Raw genomic sequence first — 25,834 nt, 5'->3', positions numbered from 1 at the left:
TAATTGAATGGATCTTATTATTCTCCTATTACCTAGGGAAGTTACTTAGATTTTGCTCAGAGAGTCTTCAAAGAAGTCTACATGTCCTTTTAGCAGATTCTTAGTTTTTGAATTAAATTAGACATATCAAATTATTACCACAGAATATTCGAAGTGAACAAATTAAATGCTAAAGATTAAAGTTAATGTAACCTAAGACCTAAAGCCCACTATAAGTTTTATTTTTTATCTGTAGAAATCAACTCCATCCCTTCCATATGCACAAGGGATTGCTCCCCACCAATAAAGAGAAAATCTCGTCTCAGTGGACTTTGGGACTTGAGACTTTAGGACTCTGGTACATTAATAATAACCATAATATATGAACAATAACTATGTGATGTACTAGTACTTCAATCCATGAGGGCTATGGTACTAAACAATATATCTTCCTGGAAGAATAGAATTAAAAGGAGAAACATGGTCATAACTTACTGATTTGAGTCTGTAGCTAATAAACTTCCTTGTGGTGTGTAATGAGAAAGGGGAGCTGAGTCTACCAGAGATGTCCTGTGTTCTAAAGAAACCAATGTGATGCAATAGGAAGAGTACTGCCTCTGAAATTAGATGATCTGGTTTCAAATCTCACCTCTTACATTTATTACCTATGTGATTTTGGGCAAACGCTTTAACCTCTGTAAGTCTTAGTTACCTCATTGTAAAATGGAGTGGGGATAGGGAGAGTAATTAGGTAATCTCAGCAAATCTGAGGTCATCTGTGGGAGAGGGAGAGAGAAGGTGGAAAGGAAACAGAAAAGGAAGAAGGGAGGGAGGGAGTGAAAGAGACAGATTCAGAAAGAAAGAAGAAAGGAGACAGAGAGAGAGGAAGAGGAGGAGAAGGGAGATAGAGAGAGGAGACAGACAGAAATAGAGAGAGACAAAGATGGAGGGAGACAATGGAGAGAGACACACACAGAGAAAGACAGAGAGAGAAAGAGGTAGAGAGAGACAGAGGAGAAAGAGAGAAATAGAGACAGAGAGAGAAAGTGGAAAGGAGACAGACAAAGACAGAGGTAGACAAATAGAAAGAAAGACAGACAGAGATAGAGATGGAGAGAGACGATGGAGAGAGAGACACACACAGAGAGACAGAGAGAAAGAGGTAGAGAGAGACAGAGAAGGAGAAAGAAAAATAGAGACAGAGAGAGAAAGTGGAAAGGAGACAAAGATAGAGGTAGAAAAATAGAAAGAGAGAGATGGAGGGAGACAATGGAGAGAGAGAGACAGACACAGAGAGAGAGAGAGGTAGAAAAAGACAGAGAAGGAGAAAGACAGAAATAGAAACAGAGAAAAAGTGGAAAGGAGACAAAGATAGAGGTAGACAAACAGAAAGAGAGAGAGAGAGAGAGAGAGAGAGAGAGAGAGAGAGAGAGAGAAGGAGAAAGAGAGAAAGAGACAGAGAGAGAAAGTGGAAAGGAGGCAGACAAAGATAGAGGTAGAGAGAGAGAGAGAGAAAAAAGAGAGAGAGACACACACACAGAGACACAGAGACAGAGAGAAAGAGGTAGAGAGAGACAGAGAAGGAGAAAGAGAGAAATAGAGACAGAGAGAGAAAGTGGAAAGGAGACAAAGATAGAGGTAGATAAATAGAAAGAGAGAGATGGAGGGAGACAATGGAGAGAGAGAGACAGACACAGAGAGAGAGAGAGGTAGAAAAAGACAGAGAAGGAGAAAGACAGAAATAGAAACAGAGAAAAAGTGGAAAGGAGACAAAGATAGAGGTAGACAAACAGAAAGAGAGAGAGAGAGAGAGAGAGAGAGAGAGAGAGAGAGAGAGAGAGAATGAATGAGAACACACGAACAATCAGGACACACTGAATTTGAAGTGAAAATCTCTGAGTTCAAACCTCAGTTCTGCCATTTCCTCTGTGACCTTGAGCCCATTACTTAAGTGAAGCTGTGAACTTCAGTTTTCTTAGCTGAAAAAGTAAGTAGCCGATAGCTTCTAAGATCCCCTCCAGCTCTAAATACATAATGCTATAATGATTTCTTTTTTAAAAAGTACTTTAAGAGTTCATGGAATTTCAAGCAATTTAATTTCAAGCAAATCCCTTCTGTTCCCTTCCACACTTAAGAAAAAAAAGTAGGTTACCCTCCTAAGCAACTTAGCACAATGTGCCCAGATGGCCTCAGAGCCAGCCTGACCCTGGCTCTCCTAAAGAGAGAGGAAGAATCCTTTGAAGGAGTGTCTATGGAGAATGAGAAAGATTGTTACTTAAAGAAGCAGAAGAGAATATAATTATCTCCTAGAGGAGAAATGGTATGAAATTAATGAAAACTCTTAAAAAGTTGAACTAGTTTTTTTAAAAATAAAAATAAAAAAATATTCTTTAAAAATAAATAAAATTTAAAATTAGGAAAAAACTCCAGATAAAAAAGAAAAATAAGATGGACAATTTGCAAGTAGTGAAGATTTTGTTCTAGTTGGTAGCAAATAGCATGGACAAGTGACTATTGTACTAAAAAAATGTCAGCCAACTCTAAGTGCAGAAGGTATAGGGCGTATTCTCATGAGGGCACTAAAATAAATAGGCAAGCATGCTTACTGAACCAAATACCAACATTTTAAAAGAAATGTTATGGAGACCTGAGGGAAGTACCAGGGATGCTTAGGGGATCAGCAGAAGAAGTCAGGAATAAACTCCTCTCAATCTGCTCAGAATAATTGAGTAAGGGATCCCAGAAGTTGGAAGAGAGAAGAAATGTTAAAGGTATTTAATGTCTAAAAGGGAGAGAGAGAGAGAGAGAGAGAGAGAGAGAGAGAGAGAGAGAGAGAGAGAGAGACGGAAGGAGGGGGGGGGAGGGAGGGAAGAAGGGAAAGAGAGAGGAGAGGAGGGAAAGAGAGAGAAAGAGAAACGGAGACAGAGACAGAGAGAGGGAGTGCACGAACAAGAACACCTTAGAGTTTTTGCTACTGTTTCATGCAGAAGTTAATATATATTTGGGGGGGATTTGGGGGAGAAGGAAAGGACAGGGGGTTGATCCCTTATATGTTTTATATATTTAGTTCTTCCTATCCTGAGATCAAGGCAGCTAGATAGTATAGTGGATAGAGAGTCCTGGAGTCAGGAGGACCAGAGTTCAAATCCAACTTTAGGTCCTTGTTAGCTGTGTTAGCCTGGTCAAGTCACTTAACCCTGCTTGCCTCAGTTTCTTCATCTGTAAAATGAGCCAAGGAAGGAAATGGCAGTGCACTTCAGTATCTCTGCCAAGAAAACCCCAAATGAGATCATGAAGAGTTGGACATGACTGAAATGGCAGCTAGGTGACACAGTTTATAGGGCACTGGCCTTGGAATTAGGAAGACCCAAGTGCAAATACAGCCTTATCTCTGGGACTTTGCCTAGTCCCTTAAACTCTGTTTGCTACTGGAAAAGGAAATGGCAAACCAATCCAGCATCTTTGCCAAGAAAACCCCATGGATAAATGTCAATGGAATCACAAAGAGTCAGACATAACTGAAAAAAATGACTGAACAACAATCCTGAGATCTGTCAGGTATAAGCAGTGCGATAGCAAAAAGGGAAAAAGGCTTTGCACTGCAAAGGCATCTGCTATCTGCAAATATCCCTTCCTTTCATGAGGGTTTTTTTTTGCCAGTACAATTAACATCCTGCTCTACCCTACAAGACCCAGAGTTGAGCTTGCAAAGATCCAACTCCCCAGTACAGCCAGCCCCTGGCCCTACGAGCTTTCATTTCTTAGCACCATGGAAATCTATCCAATTTTGCCAGGAAATTGTTTGTCCAAAAAGCTAACACTCCTGGCAGAGTATAAACCAAACTGAAAGGTTGGAGAAGCCCTGAGATTAAAAGTGCCCCTGTTAGTGACACTTATTTGGGACTCCAGAATATGCTGGGGTCGAATTGAGTGGGCCCCAGGGAGAAAGAAAATGCTTGGGGGCATTCAGTTAAGAGGAAGGCCAATCCATTCCTTGTGATATAAATCATTCTTCAAGTGTGGTCCATCTGGTGCCTTTTTTTTCTGAGTCATTTTTGAAAGAAAAACAGACCCAGAATGACATATTCATCTACACTAGGCCAGTGTCTTACTCCACCATTAGTCACATGCATGATATGCAGATACTATGCGTAGAACAGTGTCATGCAAGGAAAAGAAATGATCCAGCAAATACATCTGCTTTTTGTTTCTCCTCTGAGAAGCTCAAAGAAAAGAAATCATGAAGGGGAGAGATTTTTCAAGGTGAAGTCACACTTATTGACATTCTAGTTCCCCCAGCAACGTACACCTAGACGCTGAACTTGAAATATTTAAACTAGGGGATGAATTACTCACTGGAGAGTCACTAAGCAAATGCAAAATAAAGAAAAAATTCCAAGTGTTTTAGTTTCCATGTTAAACAATGGGTGCCCCCCACTCATCTTTCCAGTCATCCCTACTGATGAAGGATACAATGAGTGTCCTCCAGCGAACCCTTCTCAGGACCACCATAAATGGCGCTCCTACTGAGAACATCGGGCCATTTTCTCACTTGTGTCCAGGGAAGCTTCTTTGCTTTGTCTTCTGTTTCATGAAGTCCCATCTCTCACTTGGGCTGTGCTAGATCCTATTTCTCTGGGATGGAGCTTCAGTCAGTGATAGGAGGACTATCATAGTCCTATAAGGACCAAAGCTTCAAGTAGGATCTGAAAGAAGTAGGATCCATATGGTCAATGACCACAGTTCTTGAAATCGATTAGAATTATCAGGGGTGATGCAGGATGATAAATTTAAGACTAAGGGGTAGAGGTCATCTAGTATGACCTGCTTGGAGTATAACTTGCTCAAAGCCACATCAATAGCGAGTTACAAAGGCGGAATTTATACGTAAAAGTTTAGTATCCTTTCCGCTTTGCCATTATACCTTTCACTATTTTTAGTATTAACAGGGAAGTGTTTGTAGTGTGTGTTCCATTAAATTTAATGAAGCATTTCACAAACTAATATGGTGGCAAAACACCATTGGACTTAAAGTATATTCACTCCACCAATAAATACTGGTCTAGAGTTTGTGGGGATATGAGATAAAGGATAATTGAGGAGATTTCAGAGCAAGATAAAGGCAATCAACACTATATTCATGTTGAAAAATAATTAACATAGTTATAATTATGATTTAATATTTAGAATGAAAAAGCAAGCAGCAGAATAATAGTAGTAGTAGTAATAATAATGATAGTATCCCAATTTTATTGATAAAGAAACAGAGAAGTTTCAGTGATTTGGATATAGTAGGGATGTAGCTGGTAAGTGACAGAGCAAATATTCAAAAATATCCAGACTGTTGGAGTTAAAAGCAAGGGTATACTGAAGCCAGCTGAGACCAGCTTGTGAGAGCTGATAATTAAGTTTTCAGTGTGACCATTTACTCTTTGAAAATGGCAGAGATTAAAATCAGGACTTGATGTTTATTATTATCTATACTTAAGAAAGTGATGGGGAAAATCTTCATAAATGCAGATTAAAATTAAAAGTGGATAAGTGTTTTCAGAAAGTCTGTTGTCGAATAGTTACCAGCATTCCACTTGTTAGAAGGGACCTTCCAGCTCAACTAAGACCCTAAAGATAAATGACTTGCTCAAGTCACACAGATAGTCAATGGCAGAGCTAATATGCTTTCTGTCTTTATTCAAGTTGGTTGATTTCAATGTCAAAATCAATAGTTTCTAGGACAAAATCTTGCATCATGCAACTACAGACTTTCAAATTGCCTTAGAGTAGGGGTTCTTGATCTGGAATCCATATATAAAGATTTTTTTTAAATATTTTGATAACTCTCATTAGGGTTTCCTATATAATTCTATTGTATTCCTTTACAAACATTATTCTGATAAAGGGTCCATAGACTTAACAAACCAGAAGAGTTTATGACATAAAAAAAATTAAGAACCCCTAATATAGATGAATCAATCAAAACATTTTGACTTGATTGCTCAATAAATTCTCTGCTCACCTGACTATATAATAAATCTGTTCACATTTCTTTATCATGTTTACCAGGATATAATGAGAGCTTTTGGAATTCCCTTGATCAACTTATCTTATCAAAAATGAAAACTAAGTCATAATGAACCAGAATTGGGTCCTACAGTAGCTATCACTCTTTCTCTTTCTAAAGAATTATAAATCAATCATTAAATAATTAAATATATCTATGTCAGTTTCACAGTCTCATTAATTGCTATTTTCCAAATTTTGGAAACTGATCTATATTTACATGCTGTCATTCTTCATTGACTTCCTCAAATTCCATTATTTCCATTTCCATTATACTTTAGCCACCCATAGAAATGCCTTACTGGATTTTTATGACTAGGTCAGATAAGGCTAGCTAACTTTGTTGTGACCCCAACCATTCCATTTCCAAAACCCTCAACTCTCAAATTCCCTTTTCTGAGTATGATTTCCTATTCTTCCATCTGCACCTCTTCATCTTTATGATCTTTATGTTTATTATGAACTCTAATGTCTTCATCTTGTTATATCCAACCCTCCTTTCTATCATGGCACCTGGGAGCAGGAGTTACAGATGAAGTCTAGATTTATCTAAGTGCTTTATTGTACCTACATTAAAAAGCTATGGTAATAAGCTTTATGTATGTGCATAATTTACATTCACCTCCCCTCTGTATAGCCTATAATACCTCATATTCAAAAATCCTTACCCCACTTTCCTCCCAACTCCATAATATTTATAGATATCATCCTTGTCTTACCTGCCCCCAAATATCATTCATATAGCAGCTTCAGACACCTTTGCTGTCAGTTCTTTTGTTTAAATATCATTGGTATGATAAGACATGATTCTAGATATACTTTGTACCACTAGTCAATCAGAAAGCATTTATTAAGCATTTACTGTGTTCTAGGAATTGTGCTAAACATTGAGGGAAGATTAAAAAAAACAGAGTCATTGTTCTCAAGGAACTTACAAGGAGATAGAATATATAACTAGAAAGAGATCTCTACAGAATATATGAGGGATAAATGAAATAAGAAGACATTAGCAGCTAGAAGATGTAGTTTCTCCTGATTCTACATTGGAAATTCTGAATCTCAGCTATAAGGATGAAGGATCCTCATTTTCTCTTTTCTGTCTTGTCTTCCTATACTCTGGAGATAGCAGGTTTACAATAACAAAATTTTACTAGAAAGCCATTGGGAGCAGTTACATATATAATAATATGTATACATATGTATACATAGTAGCAGGCATGAAATCAGGAAAACTCAACTTCCCGAGTTCAAATCTGGCCTTAGATACTTACTATATGGTCCTAGGCAAGTCACGTCATCCTGTTTACCTCAGTTTCCTTGAGTGTACAAAAAACTGTAGAAGGAAATGATGGACCACTCCAGTATCTTTGCCAAGAAAACTCCAGATGTATTCACAAAGAGCCAGACGTGATCAGAATGACTGAATAACAATAACAGCACAGCCAGTACAGTTATTGTCAATATTGAAGGGCTTTGCAGTTGCATCTTAGAAGATTAGAAGAGACCAATCTCTGCTGCTTACAACAATGTTATCTTTAGCTACCCTTATGAGAATATTTCTTTTTCTGCCAAACTCTTAGCATTGGGCTGACTTCCTTTTCTACTTTCCACTTTAAGTGAACGTTAATATTAGATATTTCATTATTAGATTCACATTAGATATTTAAAATTAGATATTTCTAACTTTAAGTTAGATATTTCAGTCAGGCAGTGAATGTCCTTCAGCCCTTAAAACAGTCCCCACCATGATAATCCCCATAGCTAAGTTACCTTTGCTATCTACCCACTTTCTCTTTTCCTACTCCCCAAACATGAAGCGCTGTTGGAGGAAAGGATGGGGCCCCAGTGATTGGGTGTACTATAGATTCATGCTGTCTAAGCCCAGCTGGGCAATCACCGACACTTAGCAGTCCTTCTATTCTTCCCTGATTGATTCCCTATCATATTCCCCACAGCAGCTGTTCCAAATATCTCTTGTCAAGTCCTCGGCTCCACCCCCACGCCTAGCCTTCTTATTGAGAAGGTTGAGTTCGTCAATCATGAGCTTCCATCACACCTCAATCTTACCCTATTTTCTCCTTTCCTCCCCTCTCAGAGAATGAGATATTCTCCCTGTCAAAGTCAATCGCTTCACATGAGTCCTTTGTCTTCTAGATCTCTCTCTCTCTCTCTCACCTTCATTTGTTTTCCCCTCTTATGAACATGATCAAGTCTTCCTGGTTCTGAAAATACCTCCCTGGATAATGTTCCCCTGCCTGTCCCTGCCCTCACCCAGGCTATGTTCTCTCTTTGATTTTATATAGCCAGCCTGGGCCACCTTTTTAAAAATCAAAGTTCTAGAGGACCCAGTCAATCAGAAGGAAATGCCAAAATAGCGGCAAAGTATTTCTAATTTGTGAAATCCATTTTTGACTTTCCAAGGTGAAGAGGTTTCTGGACATTGCAGAGAAAAACCAGTACTACAGCCTGGAAATGTTTGCATGTTGTCTCCCCATTAGAATATTATCTCTTTCAGGGAAAGGATCATTTTTGTCTGTCTATCCCTTTCATTTTAGGACAATTCCCAGCACAAAGCAGGCATTTAATAAATGCTTGTTGACTAAGTGATTTTCTTTCAAAATGTCTAAACATTCTTCAGGGTTTTTTTGTTGCTTTATCTTCCCCCCTCCTACTTTCAAGGGGGCTATTTACCTTCTCTCTCCTTTCTGGGTGCTCTGGTTTTGAAGATCTCATCTACTGATATGATTTGTCCCATTCTGAAACAGGGTTTCTAATTTATTTATTCAACGCAACAAGCATTTATTAAATGCCTACTCTATGCCAGACATTGAGCTAGGTACACAAGAAGCAAGTTTGAAAATGAAACAAAAAGCTTACATTATACTGGGAAGGAAGAGAATTGCACAGAAAAATAAATATAAAACCTTTACAGTGTAGAAAGAACCCTAAAAACTGAGGGAATCCATGAAGGCCCCTTGTACAAGGTGATTCTGACAGTGTCAATAGACTTGGGAGGGAAAATGCCATCCAGACCAAGAGAGGGAATTATGGAAACTGAATGCAGATTGAAGCATAATATTTTCACCTATTTGTTTTTTCTTGTGTTTTTTCCCTTTTAATCTGATTTTTCTTGCACAGCATGACAAATATGGAAATGTGTTTAAAAGTATTGGACATATATAACTTATATAATATTGCCTGCTATGTTGGGAGAGATAGAGAGAAAATTTGGAACACAAATCTTACAGATATGAATGTTGAAAACTATCTTTATATATATTTAGAAAAATAAAATACTATTGAGGGGGGAAAAGGTGGTTCTGAGAAGCAGTGATAAGTTGAAAGAATCTTGTAGATGTGGATCTATGAGGAAAAGTGAGAGGTCATTTTGATCTAAAGGTAGAGTGCAAGAACAGAAGTCAAGAATAGTCAGCCTAAAAAGATAAATTAGTGGCAAAACAGAAGGATTTAAATGCCAGAAGTGATTCTGTTTTATCCTAGAGACAATAAAAAATCTCTAAATCTTATTGAGAAAGTAAACACCAGAAAGAGAGACAGAGACAGAGACAGGGGGGGGGGGGAGAGAGAGAGAAAGAGAGAGAGAGAGAGAGAGAGAGAGAGAGAGAGAGAGAGAGAGACAGACAGACAAAGACAGAGACACGGAGAGGAGAGGGGAGGGGAGGAAGAGAGGAGGGGAGGAGAGAGAGGAAACACCATGATCAGAGCTTTAGGGATATCAATTTGGCACCAACATTGAAGATGGATTGAAAAAGAGAGAGACTATAGTACAAGGAAAACTATTAGGAGACCTTTGTGATATATGAAAAGTGTTGAGAGACTGGATGAGAATAGTTGTGGTGTGAGTGGAGAAAAGGGAATAGATGCAAGAATTATGAAAATAAAATCAACAAAATTAGGCAATTGATTAATTATGGGTTTCTTCAACCTTTTAAAAATTGTGATGATGGTGAGTGTAAAGTGTCAAAAGTAACTCCTAGGTTTTTGAACTTGAGTAACTGGAGGAATGATGGTGCCCTGAATAAAAATAAGGAAGTATCGAGAAAAGGTAGGTTTAGGGGAAGAAATAAGGAGTTCCAGTTGAGTTTTGACATGCCCATGAAACATCAAAATGGAGGTATTAGAGATAGAGTATAGTTCAGGAGAGATATAGGAGCAGAATATGTATTTTTGGTAGTTATCTGCATGGAGATGATTGTTGAACCTGTAGGAAATAATGAAAATATAAATTGTAAAGAGAAGGCCTAAAACAGAGACTTAGAGTGCATTCACGTATAGGGAGTAGAATATGGATGATAATCTTTTAAAGAAAGCTAATTAGACCAAAGAAAGTCAAGAGAGAGCATTGTTATGAGAAAAACAAGAGTGAAAGGACATAATTAACAGTACCAATTATTGCAAAATAGATAAGATGATGACTGAAAGAAACTCATTATATTTAATTATAAATATATTTAGCAATACTTTGCATTTGCAGGTAAGTGATGGGAATAAAAACCATATTGCATGGTGTTAAGAAGTGAGTGAGTGAGAGATGAGAAAGTGGAGGCATTGAATGTAGATAGATTTTTCTAAGACTGATTATGAAATGATGATGACATATAGGAGGATATCTTGAAGGAATGATAAGATCAAATGAAGGCTTTTGAAGGCTGAGGGAGATCTGTGTACATTTGTGGATATCAGGGAAAGAGCCTTTGGCTGTGGAGAAATTAAAAATTAAGGAATGAGAGGGAAGGGAAAAAGCACTTTGATAAAACAATCAGATTAAGGGCAGAATTATGGGAGTTGGTGTTGGCAAGCAAATTTCTTTAATAAGAGCTTGTTGCAAAAATGGAGAGAAAAAAGAATGCCGAAATGATTTGAAGTGTAGAATTTGAGAAAAGAGGAAAGTTAGAATGGATAGCCATAGTTATCTTTTAGAAGAATACAAAAGAATATAAAATTCTCTGCTGAGAATTAGAAAGGAGGTATGATGTAGCAAGGACTACATATCAATATCATAATATCTATTATCATATCCCAAATTTAAAAGCTGCAAAAGAAAACATGGTAATCTAGTTATATCCTTGGATCTCAGTGCCATTAGGTATCTTATAAGAAACACATCAGTTGAGCAGAGGATGTGTCATATAACCTCTGTCTTCTCATTGCTAGATTTTGTTATTTCTTCTAAAATAGAATGTGTGTGTGTGTGTGTGTGTGTGTGTGTGTGTGTGTGTGTATTCTAAACAAAAGAAGAAATTTAAAGTTAATAAGATTTTTTAATGATGAAAAACACTTTAGTCTTAGCATGGTTCAGTGGAAAGAACCCTTGCTTTAGAGTCAGAGGATCTGAATTCAAATTTCATTTTTAAGATTTACTATCTTTGTGACCTTGGACAAATTAGTCTCCTTTGACCTCAAGGTCCTTTATGTATAAAATAAAGGAGTTGAACTAGATGGCTTCTGTAGTCCTTTTCAGTTCTAGATGTTTTTTTCTCATGAATATAAAAATATACATTTTCATTCTTTAAATGAAATAGGATTTGTCGTTTCTTCCTCCCCCCCCCCCCCCATTTTACAGATGAGGAAACTGAAGCAAATAGAGTTAAGTGACTTGCCCAGGGTCACACAGCTAATAAGTATCTCAGGCCAGATTTGAAGTCAGGAAGATGAGTCTTTTCTGACTTAGAGGCACAACACTCTATCCATCCATTGTATCAGATTGCACTGTTTTAGATATGAAGTTTGTAAAAGATTAAGAAAATACTAACTCACTATTCAATGTTAATGAACTTAATATTTTTTACTAAAACTTTTCTTTTAGAAGCATAAAATTTTATAACTATTAATCATACTTGATTATCAAGCAAGCTGACTTTTATAATTTCACATTTCTTTTTTTTTTATTCTTAAAAAAAGTGACTAACACCCTGCTTTATTTTTGAATTTTGGGTGTGAGTTTGGTGGCTGTGAAAGTGAGATGCTAAGAGCCCTGACTAAGCATAGTGTGGGCAGTTGCTTTTTCTACATTCTTCACAGTTCTCCCAAGGCGACCCGGGACAGCTGGCCCTCCCAGATATCATTTCAGGTTTAACAGTCTCCTCTTTGGACAACTAGCTATTTGGCTAATGTAGTCAGTGGCCATAAGGCACAAGATGCTCCCACACTGTGAAAGAAAGAAGAATAAGAGAATGGGGCTCATTTGGCAATAGCTTGTTCAATTACCATTTGCTGCCCCTGCTCTCTCATTTTTGTGTCTTACCCCAACTGTTTTATGATGTCAGTGACATAAGGTGAAAGGCTGAGGTAGGGGAAAGAGTGGTCTAGGCAGCAGTTGGGAGTCAATGGAGTAGTCTGCCCTGAATATTCTGGTAAAAGAGTGCATAAGATTCTCATAAGTGACTGGAAGCATCTTGACTTCCTCAACTTGAACCACTTCTTCTCCTCTTTGAAAATAGTAGTAATTCATCCACTGTATTTATAAAATGCCTAGTACATTTCTACTGCAATTATATTTTTTATAAAACTTTTTATTTTCAAAACATGTACACAGATAATTTTTCAACATTGACCCTTGCAATATTCTTGTGTTACAAATTTTCCTTTCCTTTCTCCCAACCCCTCCTCTAGATGGCCAGCAATCCAATATATGTTAAACATATTAAAATATATGTTAAATCCAATGTATATAAATATATTTATATAATTATCTTGCTGCACAAGAAAAATCAGATCAAAAAGGAAAGAAAATGAATAAGAAAACAAAATGCAAGCAAACAACAACAAAAAGGAGTAAGAATGTTATGTTGTGATCCACACTAAGTTCCCACATTCTGGGAATGTGAATTCTGGGTGTAGATTGCTCTCTTCATCACAAGATCATTGAAACTGACCTCAATCATCTCATTGTTGAAAAGAGTCATTTCTATCAGAATTGATCATTGTATAATCTTGTTGCTGTGTATGATGATCTTCTGGTTCTGCTCATTTCACTTAGCATCAGTTCATATAAATCTCTTCAGGCTTCTCTAAAATAATCCTGCTGATCATTTCCCATAGAACAATAATATTCCATAACATTCATGTACCATAACTTATTCAGCCATTCCCCAATTGTTGGGCATCCATTCATTTTCCAGTTTCTAGCCACTACAAAAAGGGCTGCCACAAACATTTTTGCACATATGGGTCCCTTTCCTTCCTTTAAGATCTCTTTGGGATATAAGCCCAGTAGAAACACTGCTGGATCAAAGGGTATATGCGAAGTTTGATCATTTTTTAGCATTTTTTTAAACTGCTCTCCAGAATGGCTGAATCCATTCACAATTCCACCAACAATGGATTAGTGTCCCAGTTTTCCTGCATCCCCTCCCATATTGTCATTATTGTTTCTTGTCATCTTAGCCAACCTGTGTAGAGGTATCTCAGAGTTGTCTGAATTTGCATTTCTCTGATCAAATGTTACTGCAATTATAAAATGATTGAGATTGCTCTAAATGGTATCTGTGGGGTTTTTTTTCAATATAATTCCTTCAACCATTGTATTTCATCTTTTACACTGACTTTATGTCTATATTTTCTTTATCTGTTTCTTGTGATTGTTTCTCCAGTTTCTTTCCACTCTTCTTGTGGACCTTCATTCATTTGTTTCTCCTTCACTTTTCTCCCACAATGCACTCATTATACTTACTTACTTCCTTATATGAATTATAGAGCAAGCAATTAAGTCACTGACATAAGACTACGTGCCAATTTGGGAGAATGTAGAAGAGCACAAAAAATTGTAAAGGAAGCTGGTTTCAGAGAAACCTGACAAAACCTGTATGAACTGAGATGAAGTCAGCAGAACCAAAAGAACAATTTATAAGAATAACCCTCTGGAAAAGATAACTTTAACAGACTTAAGAATTCTAATCAATGCAATGATCATTCACAATTCAGAGGATCAATGCTACCCACCTCCTGACAGAAGTGATACTCAAATAGCAGAATAGGACATAATATTTTGTTTTGCTTGACTGTGCATATTTGTTAAAAAAAAAAAAAAAAGGTTTTGCCCATTTAGTCAGAGAGGGGGCAAGAAAACTCCTCCATCCTAATAAATACATACATTTTTATTGATTTATGTGACTCTTTGTGACCCCATTTGGGGTTTTCTTGACAAAGATTCTGGAACAGTTTTTCATTTCCTTTCCCAGCTCATGCTGAGATGCTAAGGCATCTATAAAGTAAGGCAAACAGGATTAAATGACTTAACCAGAGTCACATAGATAATAAGTATCTGAGACTGGATTTGAACTCATGAAGATGTCTTCCTCACTCCAGATAATCTATCCACTGTACCATCTAGCTGCCTAAATATATAATATATATATATATATATGCATGTACACACACACACACACACACACACACACATATATATATATATATATATATATATATATATATATATACTTTGTGTATATAAACGTAGAAAGTTAATTACAAGTAAGTTGGGAAGGGAAGTCTACTTGAGGCATATAAATAAGAAAAAAAAAAACTTTATCCAGAAGATGCTATTTTAACTACAGCTTAAGGGAAACTATACAGTCTAGTTAGAAGTAAGGAAAGAATGCATTCTAAGATTATCCAACAGCTAAATTTTATCTGAGGCCTTATATTTTTCAGCAGAAAGGGGCCTAAGGATGCTCCTTCCTTTACACTCTATAGGAGTTCCACTTGACAGGAAATCAAATAGGTATCACTGAATCAGATTTCCCCCAGTAGACCTTAGATGTCACAGGAGGACAAAGCTGCAAAGAAGCCATTCATGTTATGGGTAGGGGAGATAGTATTAGCTGGGAAGCTGAACAGGAGAAAAGAATATAAACTTTGCATAGGATATTAGAACCAGTAAAAATATTCTGCTTGGAGAAGATAGCATTTTATTTTCACCTTGAAAAGTATATAATAAGTTTGGAAAAGCCTTCTCAAGGGAAGAAAAACTTAGCAGAGAAGTAAAAATGGAAACTTGAGGGGTAGGAGACACTCTGCATATGATTTCAATGAAACCAAAGACTTTTCTCATTAAAGTGTTTTATGATCTGCGGCACACATGTACATGACACCATACGGGCTAGCTGTGAATAAGGCTCAGGGCTCGTGCCAGGGCTCTGATCAAACAAAATAAACCCTTTGAGGGTGACTCTTGGGTACCAGAGCAGGAGGGCTAAGATCCTGTGTCCCTTTCATCTGAAAATGTTTACCAAACTCGCCAGTAGCATCACCCCATATGGAAAAGAAAGAAAGAGGAGGCTTCTCAGTGTTTGTGGCAGGCCCCAAGTCTCACAGCCTGGAACCTGAGGCAATAATTTTTTTCTCCTTGCCACTGAGGCAATAATTTTTTTCTCCTTGCCACAGCTCATAAATGTAAACACATTCCTTTTTGTGTGAAATTACTTACTTTTGTTGTTCTACACAGTGTGGTACAGATAAGACAATTATTGACCTAAGTGAAGCCATATAGACCTGACCATTGTATTCCCTCAGACCAAGAGGGCAGGATAGCCACAGGAGCAAGAAGATTTCAAGTCAGGAGTTTTTATTTTAACGTGCTTAAGGATGTATGGGGCTTCTTGTTTCTTATCGGGCAAAAGAGACCTTTTTGCCACCTGATTATGCAAACTGAACAAAGACTCTACACAATGGTTTCTCCCATCTGGTGAATAATGCAATATAATTATTTAATTAGGCCCTCATACCACGTGCACAAGAAAAATGGAGCCAAGCACATCAACCTAAGCACACCCCAAGGAACCGTTAGCCAATGCTTGGTATTCCGCTCATTACTTCTGTTTATTTACTGTCCATAGAATCAAAAAGAGTTTTCTGACATCATAAAGAGGCAGAATGAGGCAAACTTAAGCAGGATTTATTCTTCAATTATATTTCCTTGAAAGCAGAAATAAAAAAGCTGTGTATCATTTTTATTGGTTTACAAGCCTCCAGTCATAGCAAGGACCTTCTCATTCTACTCTCCTCCCTCATATATTCTTTGTCTCAGCTCAGCAGTATGTCTAGAGCCCCTCCTTCTTGCCATAGGAAACTATCCCCATTTTAAGGTCACACTGGCTTTTGTTGTGTAAATTCTGTTTTCATATGGCTTTTCTATTTCTAGTCATCCTTCAGTATTACTAGCAAACAGCACTCAAAACTGAGCAAACATCAAAAGGGGATCCAAATATCTTGGATTTATTTTTCCTCACCTGGGGATAGCAGCAGAAATTTGAATATTTATACTCATGAAGATCTAGATGGAATTTTTTTTTTGATAATAGGTTTATTTATTCTCCCCAAAGCAAAAAGTCATTCTTAATTTTGAACGTTTATCTCTACATTTCCTTCACTGTTTGAAAAGATTTGTCATTATTTCATCATACAAGATATGCCCCTAAAGAAAGGGGACAGTAAGAAATGAGAAAGAGAAAGTAAAGGAGAGGGGAAAATAGACAGAATGTGTGATCAATAGAAGAAAGGAAGGAAGGAAAGATGTGAGACAGGAAGGAAGGGAGAGAGGGAAGGAAGGACAAGAGAGGGGAAAAGGAAGGAAGGAAGGAAGGAAGGAAGGAAGGAAGGAAGGAAGGAAGGAAGGAAGGAAGGAAGGAAGGAAGGGAGGGAGGGAGGGAGGGAGGGAAGGGAGGGAGGGAAGGGAGGGAGAGAAGGAAGGATAAACTAAACCAGTAACTGAAGGTAGAAAGAAAGAGTTTAGGTATGTTCAATTAGGAATTTTTAAATTCATGAAAATTTTCTGTCTGCTCTTTTTATCCAAGAAATCTACAGAAATCTGTTTTATTGCTCCATCCTAATATCTGATAGAAACTTATTAGCATGTCATAAAAGATTGCTTTTCTTGTTTTAGTGAATCTTATTCCTTGTATGCGTTTTCTTCATCTCTAAAACAGAGGCATCAGGGCAGCTAAGTAGCGCATTGGATAGAGCACCAATCCTGAAGTCAAAAGGACCTGAGTTCAAATTTGACCTCAGACACTTAACACTTCCTAGCTGGGTGACCCTGGGCAAGTCACTTTACCCCAATTGCCTCAGCAAAAAATAAATAAATAGATAAGTAAATAAATAAGCAAATAAATAAATAAATGAAATAGTTATAATCCTATCTATGCTATTTATCTTATGTGGTTATCATGAGGATAAAATCAAATAATGTATATTAAGCTTTTTGTAAACCTTGAATCACTTTACAAATATCAGCTATTATTATTAGCTTTATTATCATTAAGGGATATGGACTAAATTAGAGATTTCATTTATACTATATGGAACTCCCAGGTGAAGTGATCCTTCCCCCCAATTCAGATGTCTGCAATTTGTAGTTTTAGTTGCCTAGGATATTAAAAGTTAAGTGACTTTCCTGGGATTGTATAGCCAGTATATTTCAGGGACCAGACTTAAACCCAAACTTTCTTCAGTCCAAGGCCAACTCTTTATCCACATAACATTCTGCCTTTCACTATAATTATTACTATATTCTGCTACTTGCTCTTATTATCATTGCTACTCATATTTCTCTAATGAGAGGTCATTCTCTAAATATAAGGGGAGTATTCAGAGATGAGGGAATAAGTTTCTTTCTGTTCCTTAGGGAGCCTGAAACTATTATCTTAGTTCAGTTTATGAAATAATCATGTTAGTCTATTTCTCCCAAAGGTCTCTCATATCCTAAAACAATTTGTACGTGAGGGGAAGACATAATTGTCTGAACTTCAATGACTTTAATCCCAATTTTTTTTTCTGAGATTTTTCTATATACTTAAGCTCATGTCATGAGTATGGGATTTTTTTCTCTTTAATAATCTTTAATAATCAAACCCCTTGACTTACCTGATGTGTGTCTTGCTTCCACAGATACCTAGCACTTTATGCATACAAGCCCCAGAAGAATGATGAGTTGGAACTGCGGAAGGGGGAGATGTATCGAGTCACTGAGAAGTGTCAAGATGGTTGGTTTAAGGGAACATCTCTGAGAACTGGGATCTCTGGAGTCTTCCCAGGAAACTATGTGACTCCTGTTTCCAGGTGAGGAGAATAGAGCAAATAGTCATGCTTACTGAATTACACAAGTCCCCTCCAAACTTCTCTTCAAGGCCGAAAAGATAACAGAAAATGCAAGGTTACACCTCAGTCTTAATCATTTAGAACAGTAGTTCTAAAACTTAAAAATGATTGAGGATCTCTCCAAAGAAGTTTTATTTATGGAGATTATATTTATAGATATGCCATATTAGAATTTAAACTAATTTCAAATTTGTACACCCTCTGAAAGTATTTCAGAGACCTCCTTCTCTCCCAGGATTTTTCAGACCACACTTTGAGAATCATTAATCTAGAAGTCATTTTTATTTGTGTTTGGGAAGAAGGGCAATTTTTTTTTTCTGAGGCAATTGGGGTTAAGTGAAGTGTTAAATGTAGGCAGTCCTCCTGACTTCAGGGCTGATGCTCTATCTGCTACCCCCACTAACTGCCCCAATGGCAATTTTTTAAAGAGTATCACAGAACTATTTCACTTGCACATTTTGGCTAATATCAGACTAAATTTCCCTTCCTAACTTTGTTTTGGCATGAAAACAAAGTAAAGCCATACATCTAGGAAAGTGCCTGGTTTTAATACAATCTACAACTGCCAACAATCCAGATTCAACAACTGAGAGAATGCTTGCATTGCAGTCCCAATCCATTTGTCATTCCAATCTGTTTGTATGAATGAGGTTGGGGGGAAAAGAAAGGGCTCATGATCAATCAGAAAGATTACTAAATCTAGAATCAGGGGAAATGGATTAGAATCCTACCTTATAACAATAACCTTGGGTAAAGCATGTCTTTCTAGACTCCAGTTTCCTCATCTATGAAATGGAAGTAGAGGTGAGGTAAGAGAAATGGGGTTGACTAGGTAGTTTTAAGGTCCCTTCTAATTATAACTTAATTCAGTGCTCTACCTTTCTAATTATATTTTGCTTAGTATTCCATGAGTTAATTTAAAAGAAGTTGATCCGATTGAGCTTTAAGATCACTTCCATCTATGAAATTCTCCTAACTAGCTCAGAGACAGTAGTTAATAACGGAGGAAAAGTGTTGTTATTTTGCATTAAAAATCCACAATAGGTAAAAATACAGGAATAGTTTCACTTAATGAAGCAAGTGATTTCAGAAAAGCAGATTATTTGGTGAAATATTAGAATCCCATAGATATGATGTTGTAAATCATTAGCCAACTATGTTCATAATTCATGAAATTATCAAGAAATTTTAATGAATATTAATTATGATCTTTTTAAATATGTGGAGCCTGATTGTACCCCAAAATAAATTAACTCAAAGCAGAGAGTGAAAAGTAAACTTTGCATGCTTCCTGCATTGTACATCTGCTACATACTAGACACAAGAGGAAACCTTAAGCTTAAAGTTATTGAATTCAATATCACTGAGGAGACATTTCATTTCATTTATTCATTCATTCATTCATATATATGATCACCATTCCTACCTGGGCCAATTGATCCTTCTTAGTTAACTTAATGATCCACAGTACCATACACATATACACTTTCTTGAGGGCTCATAAGAGTGATGCTGACCTAGTATGGACACTCAGTCACCATAGCCACCATACCTCAGAACTCTTGAGCTCCACAGCAGCATCAGCCCCCAGGATCTGGGATCCCAGATGTACACTGCCATGTACATATGGCTGAGACAGCTACATTCAGCAACATCCACAAAAAAAAAAATGTATTAAATACCTTCTCTGCATAAGCACTGAGCTCAGCAATAGGGAAACCAAGGTAAATGTGACCCAGTTCCTGCTCTCCCAAGGAACTTATAGCCTAATAAATTAAATTTAAAGTTGTACATACAACTAAAAACAAAAGATAGAACCAGACAAAGTACTTTGAGAAATTGAAAGATGAAAGATCATTTTCATATGGGAGGCTGTAGTACAGTGATCTAGGATGTTGAAAGGCTACAAACATTACTACTATACCTGAATATGGAGTTACTACACATAATATGTCATATTTTATAGCTCATCAGACTTATATAGAAGTTAATGAACCCCATTTTAGTTAGAAGATTAGAGATATAATTGATTTATCTCAAATTGTTGAATTTACCCATCTATATTCCTTAGTCAGTGTTTCTCATACTGTGTGATCTCCAAATCAATTTACTAATGTTTATTAAGCATCTATTCTATGGGTCAGGTATTATGGTAGGTGTTAGAGATACAAGTACAAAGAATGAAATTAGCCCTGCTCACAGGACTGGCTTCTTTTGATCCTAAACTAAACTGACCTCTCTATTCTCCACATATGTCCATCTCTCATGTCCATACATTTGTTCTAGCTTTCCCCAAGGCCTCGTTTTCTTTACCTTTACCGTATGGAATCCTTGATTAACTTCAGCATGAAACTGAAACATTATCTCCTACACGATTCCCTTCTTGATTTGTTAGTCATCGGTCCTCTTCAAGAATGATGGATACACAACAGCAACCTCTAGTGCCTCCCTTTTAGTCTACTTGTTATTTAATTACCCTTTATTTAAGCCTAATGGTGTATATGTGTATTTTTGCATAGACATACACATGTGTATATGTACACACACACACACACACACACACACACATATATATATATATATATATATATATACACAGAAAAATATAGGCAAAAATGAAGCAGTCCCTCGCCTAAATAAAGTTTACATTCTATTATAAAAGAAAATGTGTGTGTATGTATATATGTGTATATAATGTACTATCTCTCACTATAGAATATATGTTCCCTTAGGCTGGGCATTTCATTTTTGTCTTTATTTCTCCATTTTCTAACATAATACATAGCACATTTGTTGTGAAGTAATTTTTAAATTGTGACCTCGTTTGGATTTTTTTGGTGTTTGGGGTTTAGTTTTTTTTTATTGTTTTTTTTTTTTTGCAGAGATATTAGATTTGCCATTTCCTTCTCTAGCTCATTTTACAAATAGAAAAATTGAGGCAAACAGGATTAATTGGCTTGCCCAGAGTCACACAGCTAAGTGTCTGAGATCAGATTTGAACTCAGGAAGTCTTCTACACTCTAACCACAGCCCCACCTAGCTGCCCAGTCCTTAATTCTTAATAAACCTTTCTTGATTGACCATAGATTCAGAGGTCCAGGGAAGTAATGTCAGGTCAAGTCACATTCTTCACATGGCCCGCAATTAGGACCTGTTAGAAAACCATGAAGTAGAAAACAAAACCATGTGTGACAGGTGGACATTTCCCAAGCCCCATCCTTGTCAAACAAAAATCAGAAAGAAGCCTGTTTGGGTTCTAAATTCTCCCTCCACAGTTCTGTTAGCACTTTTTAATTGGTGTGGAATAACTTTTCCAGCTGTTAGCATTCCAGTGCTAGATTTTAAAGAAGAAATACGAGTACTGGTTTCAAATGCTAGTCTTTGCTGGTTTTATCTCTTAGCTCTCCCCTTCCCTCACCACTCCCTCCCCCAAAAGAGGATTTCTCCCAATCCACTGAAATCCTTAGGCAAAATAATCTTAAAAGTTCATCTGTGGCTGAATAGAGTCTGATGACAAGGGATGTAGGAACAATGCCACCGGTGTATTTTTGTTTCCCATTTGAGTTAGTGAAAAGAATTGGCTCTGGCAGGTCTAGAGTTGCATTTTAGTCAATGAAGATTAACACTAGTCCTTTTTAATGCTTAAAATGCTCATTAACCTACATTCCTCCTCCTGGATTTGACAAAATAGCTTGGCTATGAAATAAATAAGCAGAATGTGATAGGATAGTGCCATCCTGGGAGTTTAAGAGCTGACCATGTCATCAAATAGTTCCAAGACTGAGCGCAAGAAATCTTTGGAAGGAAAAATATCTATTTTTCATCTTCTACCTATCAGAACATCTAGGTGGCACAGTGGATAGAGTACGAAGTTTAGACTCAGGAAGATCTAAGTTCAGATCCACATGACACTTAATTCTGTTTTCTTCAGTACTCTCATCTGTAAAACGAGCTGGAGAAGGAAATAAACCATTCTTTGCCAACAAAACAAATAACAACAGTTCAAATAGGGTCACAAAGAATAGGATACAACTTTAAAAAATGATTTAACAAGAAGAACCCATTTCTGCTGGTTTTGCCTTTTAGGACCAAGAAAAGAAACTAATTCCTCTTATATATAACAATAGCTTTTCAGTATTTGAAGACAGCAGTCTTGCACCATTTCCATCCATCTGCAATCTTCTCTTTTCCAGACTAAAAAGACCTAATTCTTTTAACTAATTCTCATATAAGCTAGGCCCTTCCTTCACTAAATTGGTTGATCTCCTCTGGATATTCTTCAGCTCATCAATGTTCTTCTTACACAATCTCCATATGAGGTCTGATGAAGGCAGAGAATAATGGTAAGATTATTTTTCTGTTCCTGAAACAGCATCTCTCACTGTATCCATTCTCAAATTCTTTTTTTCTTTCACCTGGACTGACTTTCCACCTGGATTCTGCTAGAACATCTATGATGTCTCTCTCCTCTCCTCTTTCTAACTCCCATTTATGTGTTTTTCTTTTCATTAGCAAGTAAGTACCTTGAGGACAGCCACTGCCTTAATTGCTTGTGTTTATATCCATGGTACTTAGCATAGTCTCTGCTTAAGAAATGCTTTATTATTCATTTATTCATCCATTTATTCATTCAGTCCAAAATTACATTAGCTTTATTGAAAACCATGCTCCTAAAACAGCCCAGATCTTTCTAAGAACGACTACAATCTGTGCCTCCTTTATTTTGATACCTAAATATAAGATTTTGTGCTTATTCTTATTGAATTTCATCTTAGAGATTCAGAGTGCTCTAACCTGTCAAGATCATTCTGAATCCTGACTCTTGTCTGCTGCCTTAGCTCCCAGCTTTGTGTTATCTGCAAATTTGATGACTATGCCATTTATGTCTTATCCAAGTCATTGATTAAAAATGTTATAGAGCCCACTGCCAAGCAGATCCCTGGAGTGTTATATTGGCAATCTCCCACCATGTGGACATTGAACTATTAACAACACTGCACAGTACGAACTTGTCTGTTGTCAACTTGTCCAAATCTTATCATCTTAACCAAAAGAATAGCAGGAGACACTTAAACAGAAGCCTTGCTAAAGATTTCTAAACTTTAAATGCCAAAATTTATATAAATTATGAGACAGCTAAGTGGATCAATAGATAGCACACTGGACTTGGAATCAGGAAATCTTATTTCCTTGAGTTCAATTCTGGCCTCCAAAACTTACTAGGTATGTGACCCTGGGAAAGCCATTTCATCCTGTTTGCCACAGTTTTCTCATCTGTAAAATGAGCTAGAGAAGGAACTAACAAACCACTCCATATCTTTGTCAAGAAAACCTCATATGGGGTCAAAAAGAGTTGCATATGACCAAAAAGCCTGAAAAGTAACAAAGCTAAATCTTATACACAGAATTCTTCTCATCTCTTAGTTTAGCAACCCTATCCCCCCCCCAAAAAAGGAAACAGTCAAACTTGGTAATTTATTGTTTGCATTCTCTGTTTTCCTTTTTTTGGTGGTGATTATCAAATGCAATGCTTTCATTCCCAGAAGAGGAAACTGGAACCCAGAATGTTTAAGTGATTTTTCCAAGATTCCCATATATTTTAAATAGCAGGTGTAGAATGTGACCTTTGCTTTCTCTCTAAAATCCAGTGATTTCCTCACCCTCCCCTCAATCTCACCTCATACCTCCCTGCTTTCTATTATATAGAAATAAAGCTAATTATTTTCAAATGTAAACTATATAACTAGATTGTATTAGAGCTCTCACAGAACTAAGTTCAATATATTAGCTACTGATATAGGACTCTCACTCCATTAACCTTAGGTAGGGATCTGTCTGTAGGAACCTTCCCTATTAAGAAAATAGATTTTCTGGAAAAAAAAATATCAAACCAGATCAGTCCCTCTTATTTTTATTCAATAGCCTTTAGCCTCTAAACTGTGTCCATTTCCTTCATTTATCCTTTTCATTTTTATTTCTCTTTTTTTTTTTAAAGAACAGCTTCTTCTCATATTCTTGGAGTGACTAATTCATTAACACTTAAAATGTCACTCCATCACCACTCCAAAATTCCACCTACAAATCATAAAGCATTCTCATTTATTTAGAGAGCATTTGAACTCCCAGTTGATTAGGATAAGCATCATTTTTTAGGTAGAACCACTGTGCTAGAGCTAAGTTAGGAACGTGTAGCCTTGAACATTTACCAGTTTTGTGATCCTGAGAAATTCTTCTCATGTGTAAAGTGGGAATAATAACAGTATCTCTCTTTCCAGTTTGTTGTAAGGATCAAATGAGATAAAATTTGTGAGGTGCTTAGCACAGGACTAAACCAATAAGTGTTAATAGATTATAATCAGGACAGAGGCTGCAGACAGTAATGCTAGAATTTAAGATCTGGATTCTTATCTTATCTTTTATATTTCCTAGCTATGTAATACTGAACAATTTTCATGTCCCTCTAATAAACTCCTGGTTTTTAACTACTAAGTATTAATTGAAAGAGCTCATAATCTGAGTTGGTGAAATGAGTTCGCATGTCAAGGACTCCATGATCTGAGGAAATAATCATTCTGTTCCCAAAGAATATAGCTGAAGCTACAAGATGTAAAGTAATACATTTGAGGCCACTCTTAATATGATAAGAAATATATTTAAAAGCAAAATATGCATTATTTGTAGTAAGCATGCACTAGAAGTTTAAACAATACATACAGTATTAAAGTAAAAATGTCCTCTTGATAGATTGGGAACAATGAATAGTGTGCCAGGCCTAGACTCAGGAGTACCTGAGTTTAAATATGGCCTCTAATACTTAACATTTTTTAGCTATGTGACCCTAGGCAAGTCACTTAACCCCAGTTGCCTCACAAAAAAATAAAAATAAAACCAGCTTCAAATAATTATTAGCTATGTGGCCTTAGGCATGTTACTTTACCTTGTTTGCTTTAGTTTCCTCATTTGTAAAATGAGTTGGAGAAAGAAATGTTAAACTACCCCTACATCTTTGCCAAGGAACCCCCAAATGAGGTCACAAAAAGCCAGACTTAACTGAAAATAACAGAAAATAACAAATGATAGCAATTAGACAAGAAAAAAATTGAAATTGTAAATATAGACAAAAAAGAGATGAAATGTCTATGCTGTTTACAAACTGACAATTTACTTAGAAAACCCAATGAATCAGCAAAGAAACTAAAATAGATAATAGCTTTAAAAAAGTTTCAGGACACAAAATAAATCCATGAAAATAATTTACATTTCTTTTCAAAGTTTCATCCATAGACTCTTAAGGGTCCTCCAAACCTTCTCATGAGTACCACAAGGTCAAAACTATTTTCATAATAATACAGATATAATTTACCTATTAAAGTACTCCCTCCTTTTCCATTTCTCCTTTGAAATCTATGGCAAGCCAGGTTTTCTTCATATAATTCAATCAAAATAACCTTACACAACAGATTGAATTCAGAAGCAGCTATGACAATCTAGCTATCAGACTAGTAAGCCAGACATTAAAGAGATTTGCAAAAATATGTAATACAATGGCCATATTTTTTACTATTTTTTTTACAAATAATTATTTTTTTATAAAAATGTTATGTTCATAGAGTTTATTATTTTAAATTATTTAATAAATAAGCATTTAAGATATGTTTTAATTTCAAATTTAGTAAATATT

At 36.4% G+C, this 25,834-nt stretch overlaps 1 protein-coding gene across 2 annotated transcripts in view; it reads left to right on the top strand.

The window, feature by feature from the left end:
• Window positions 1-25,834, top strand: part of SH3RF3 (SH3 domain containing ring finger 3) — a 566,022-nt gene that overhangs the window by 440,213 nt on the left and 99,975 nt on the right. For both annotated transcript variants that reach the window (XM_031958770.1, XM_031958769.1), the window contains one exon: window positions 17,944-18,114. In XM_031958770.1, the coding sequence (XP_031814630.1) occupies window positions 17,944-18,114 (171 nt within the window). The remainder of the gene's footprint in view (window positions 1-17,943; window positions 18,115-25,834) is intronic.

The sequence above is a fragment of the Sarcophilus harrisii genome, chromosome 3 (genome assembly GCF_902635505.1).
Source record: "Sarcophilus harrisii chromosome 3, mSarHar1.11, whole genome shotgun sequence".
NCBI classification, from domain to species: domain Eukaryota; kingdom Metazoa; phylum Chordata; class Mammalia; order Dasyuromorphia; family Dasyuridae; genus Sarcophilus; species Sarcophilus harrisii.
The sequence above is the reverse complement of the archived record's forward strand: the minus strand, read 5'-3'. Positions and strand labels throughout refer to the sequence as shown.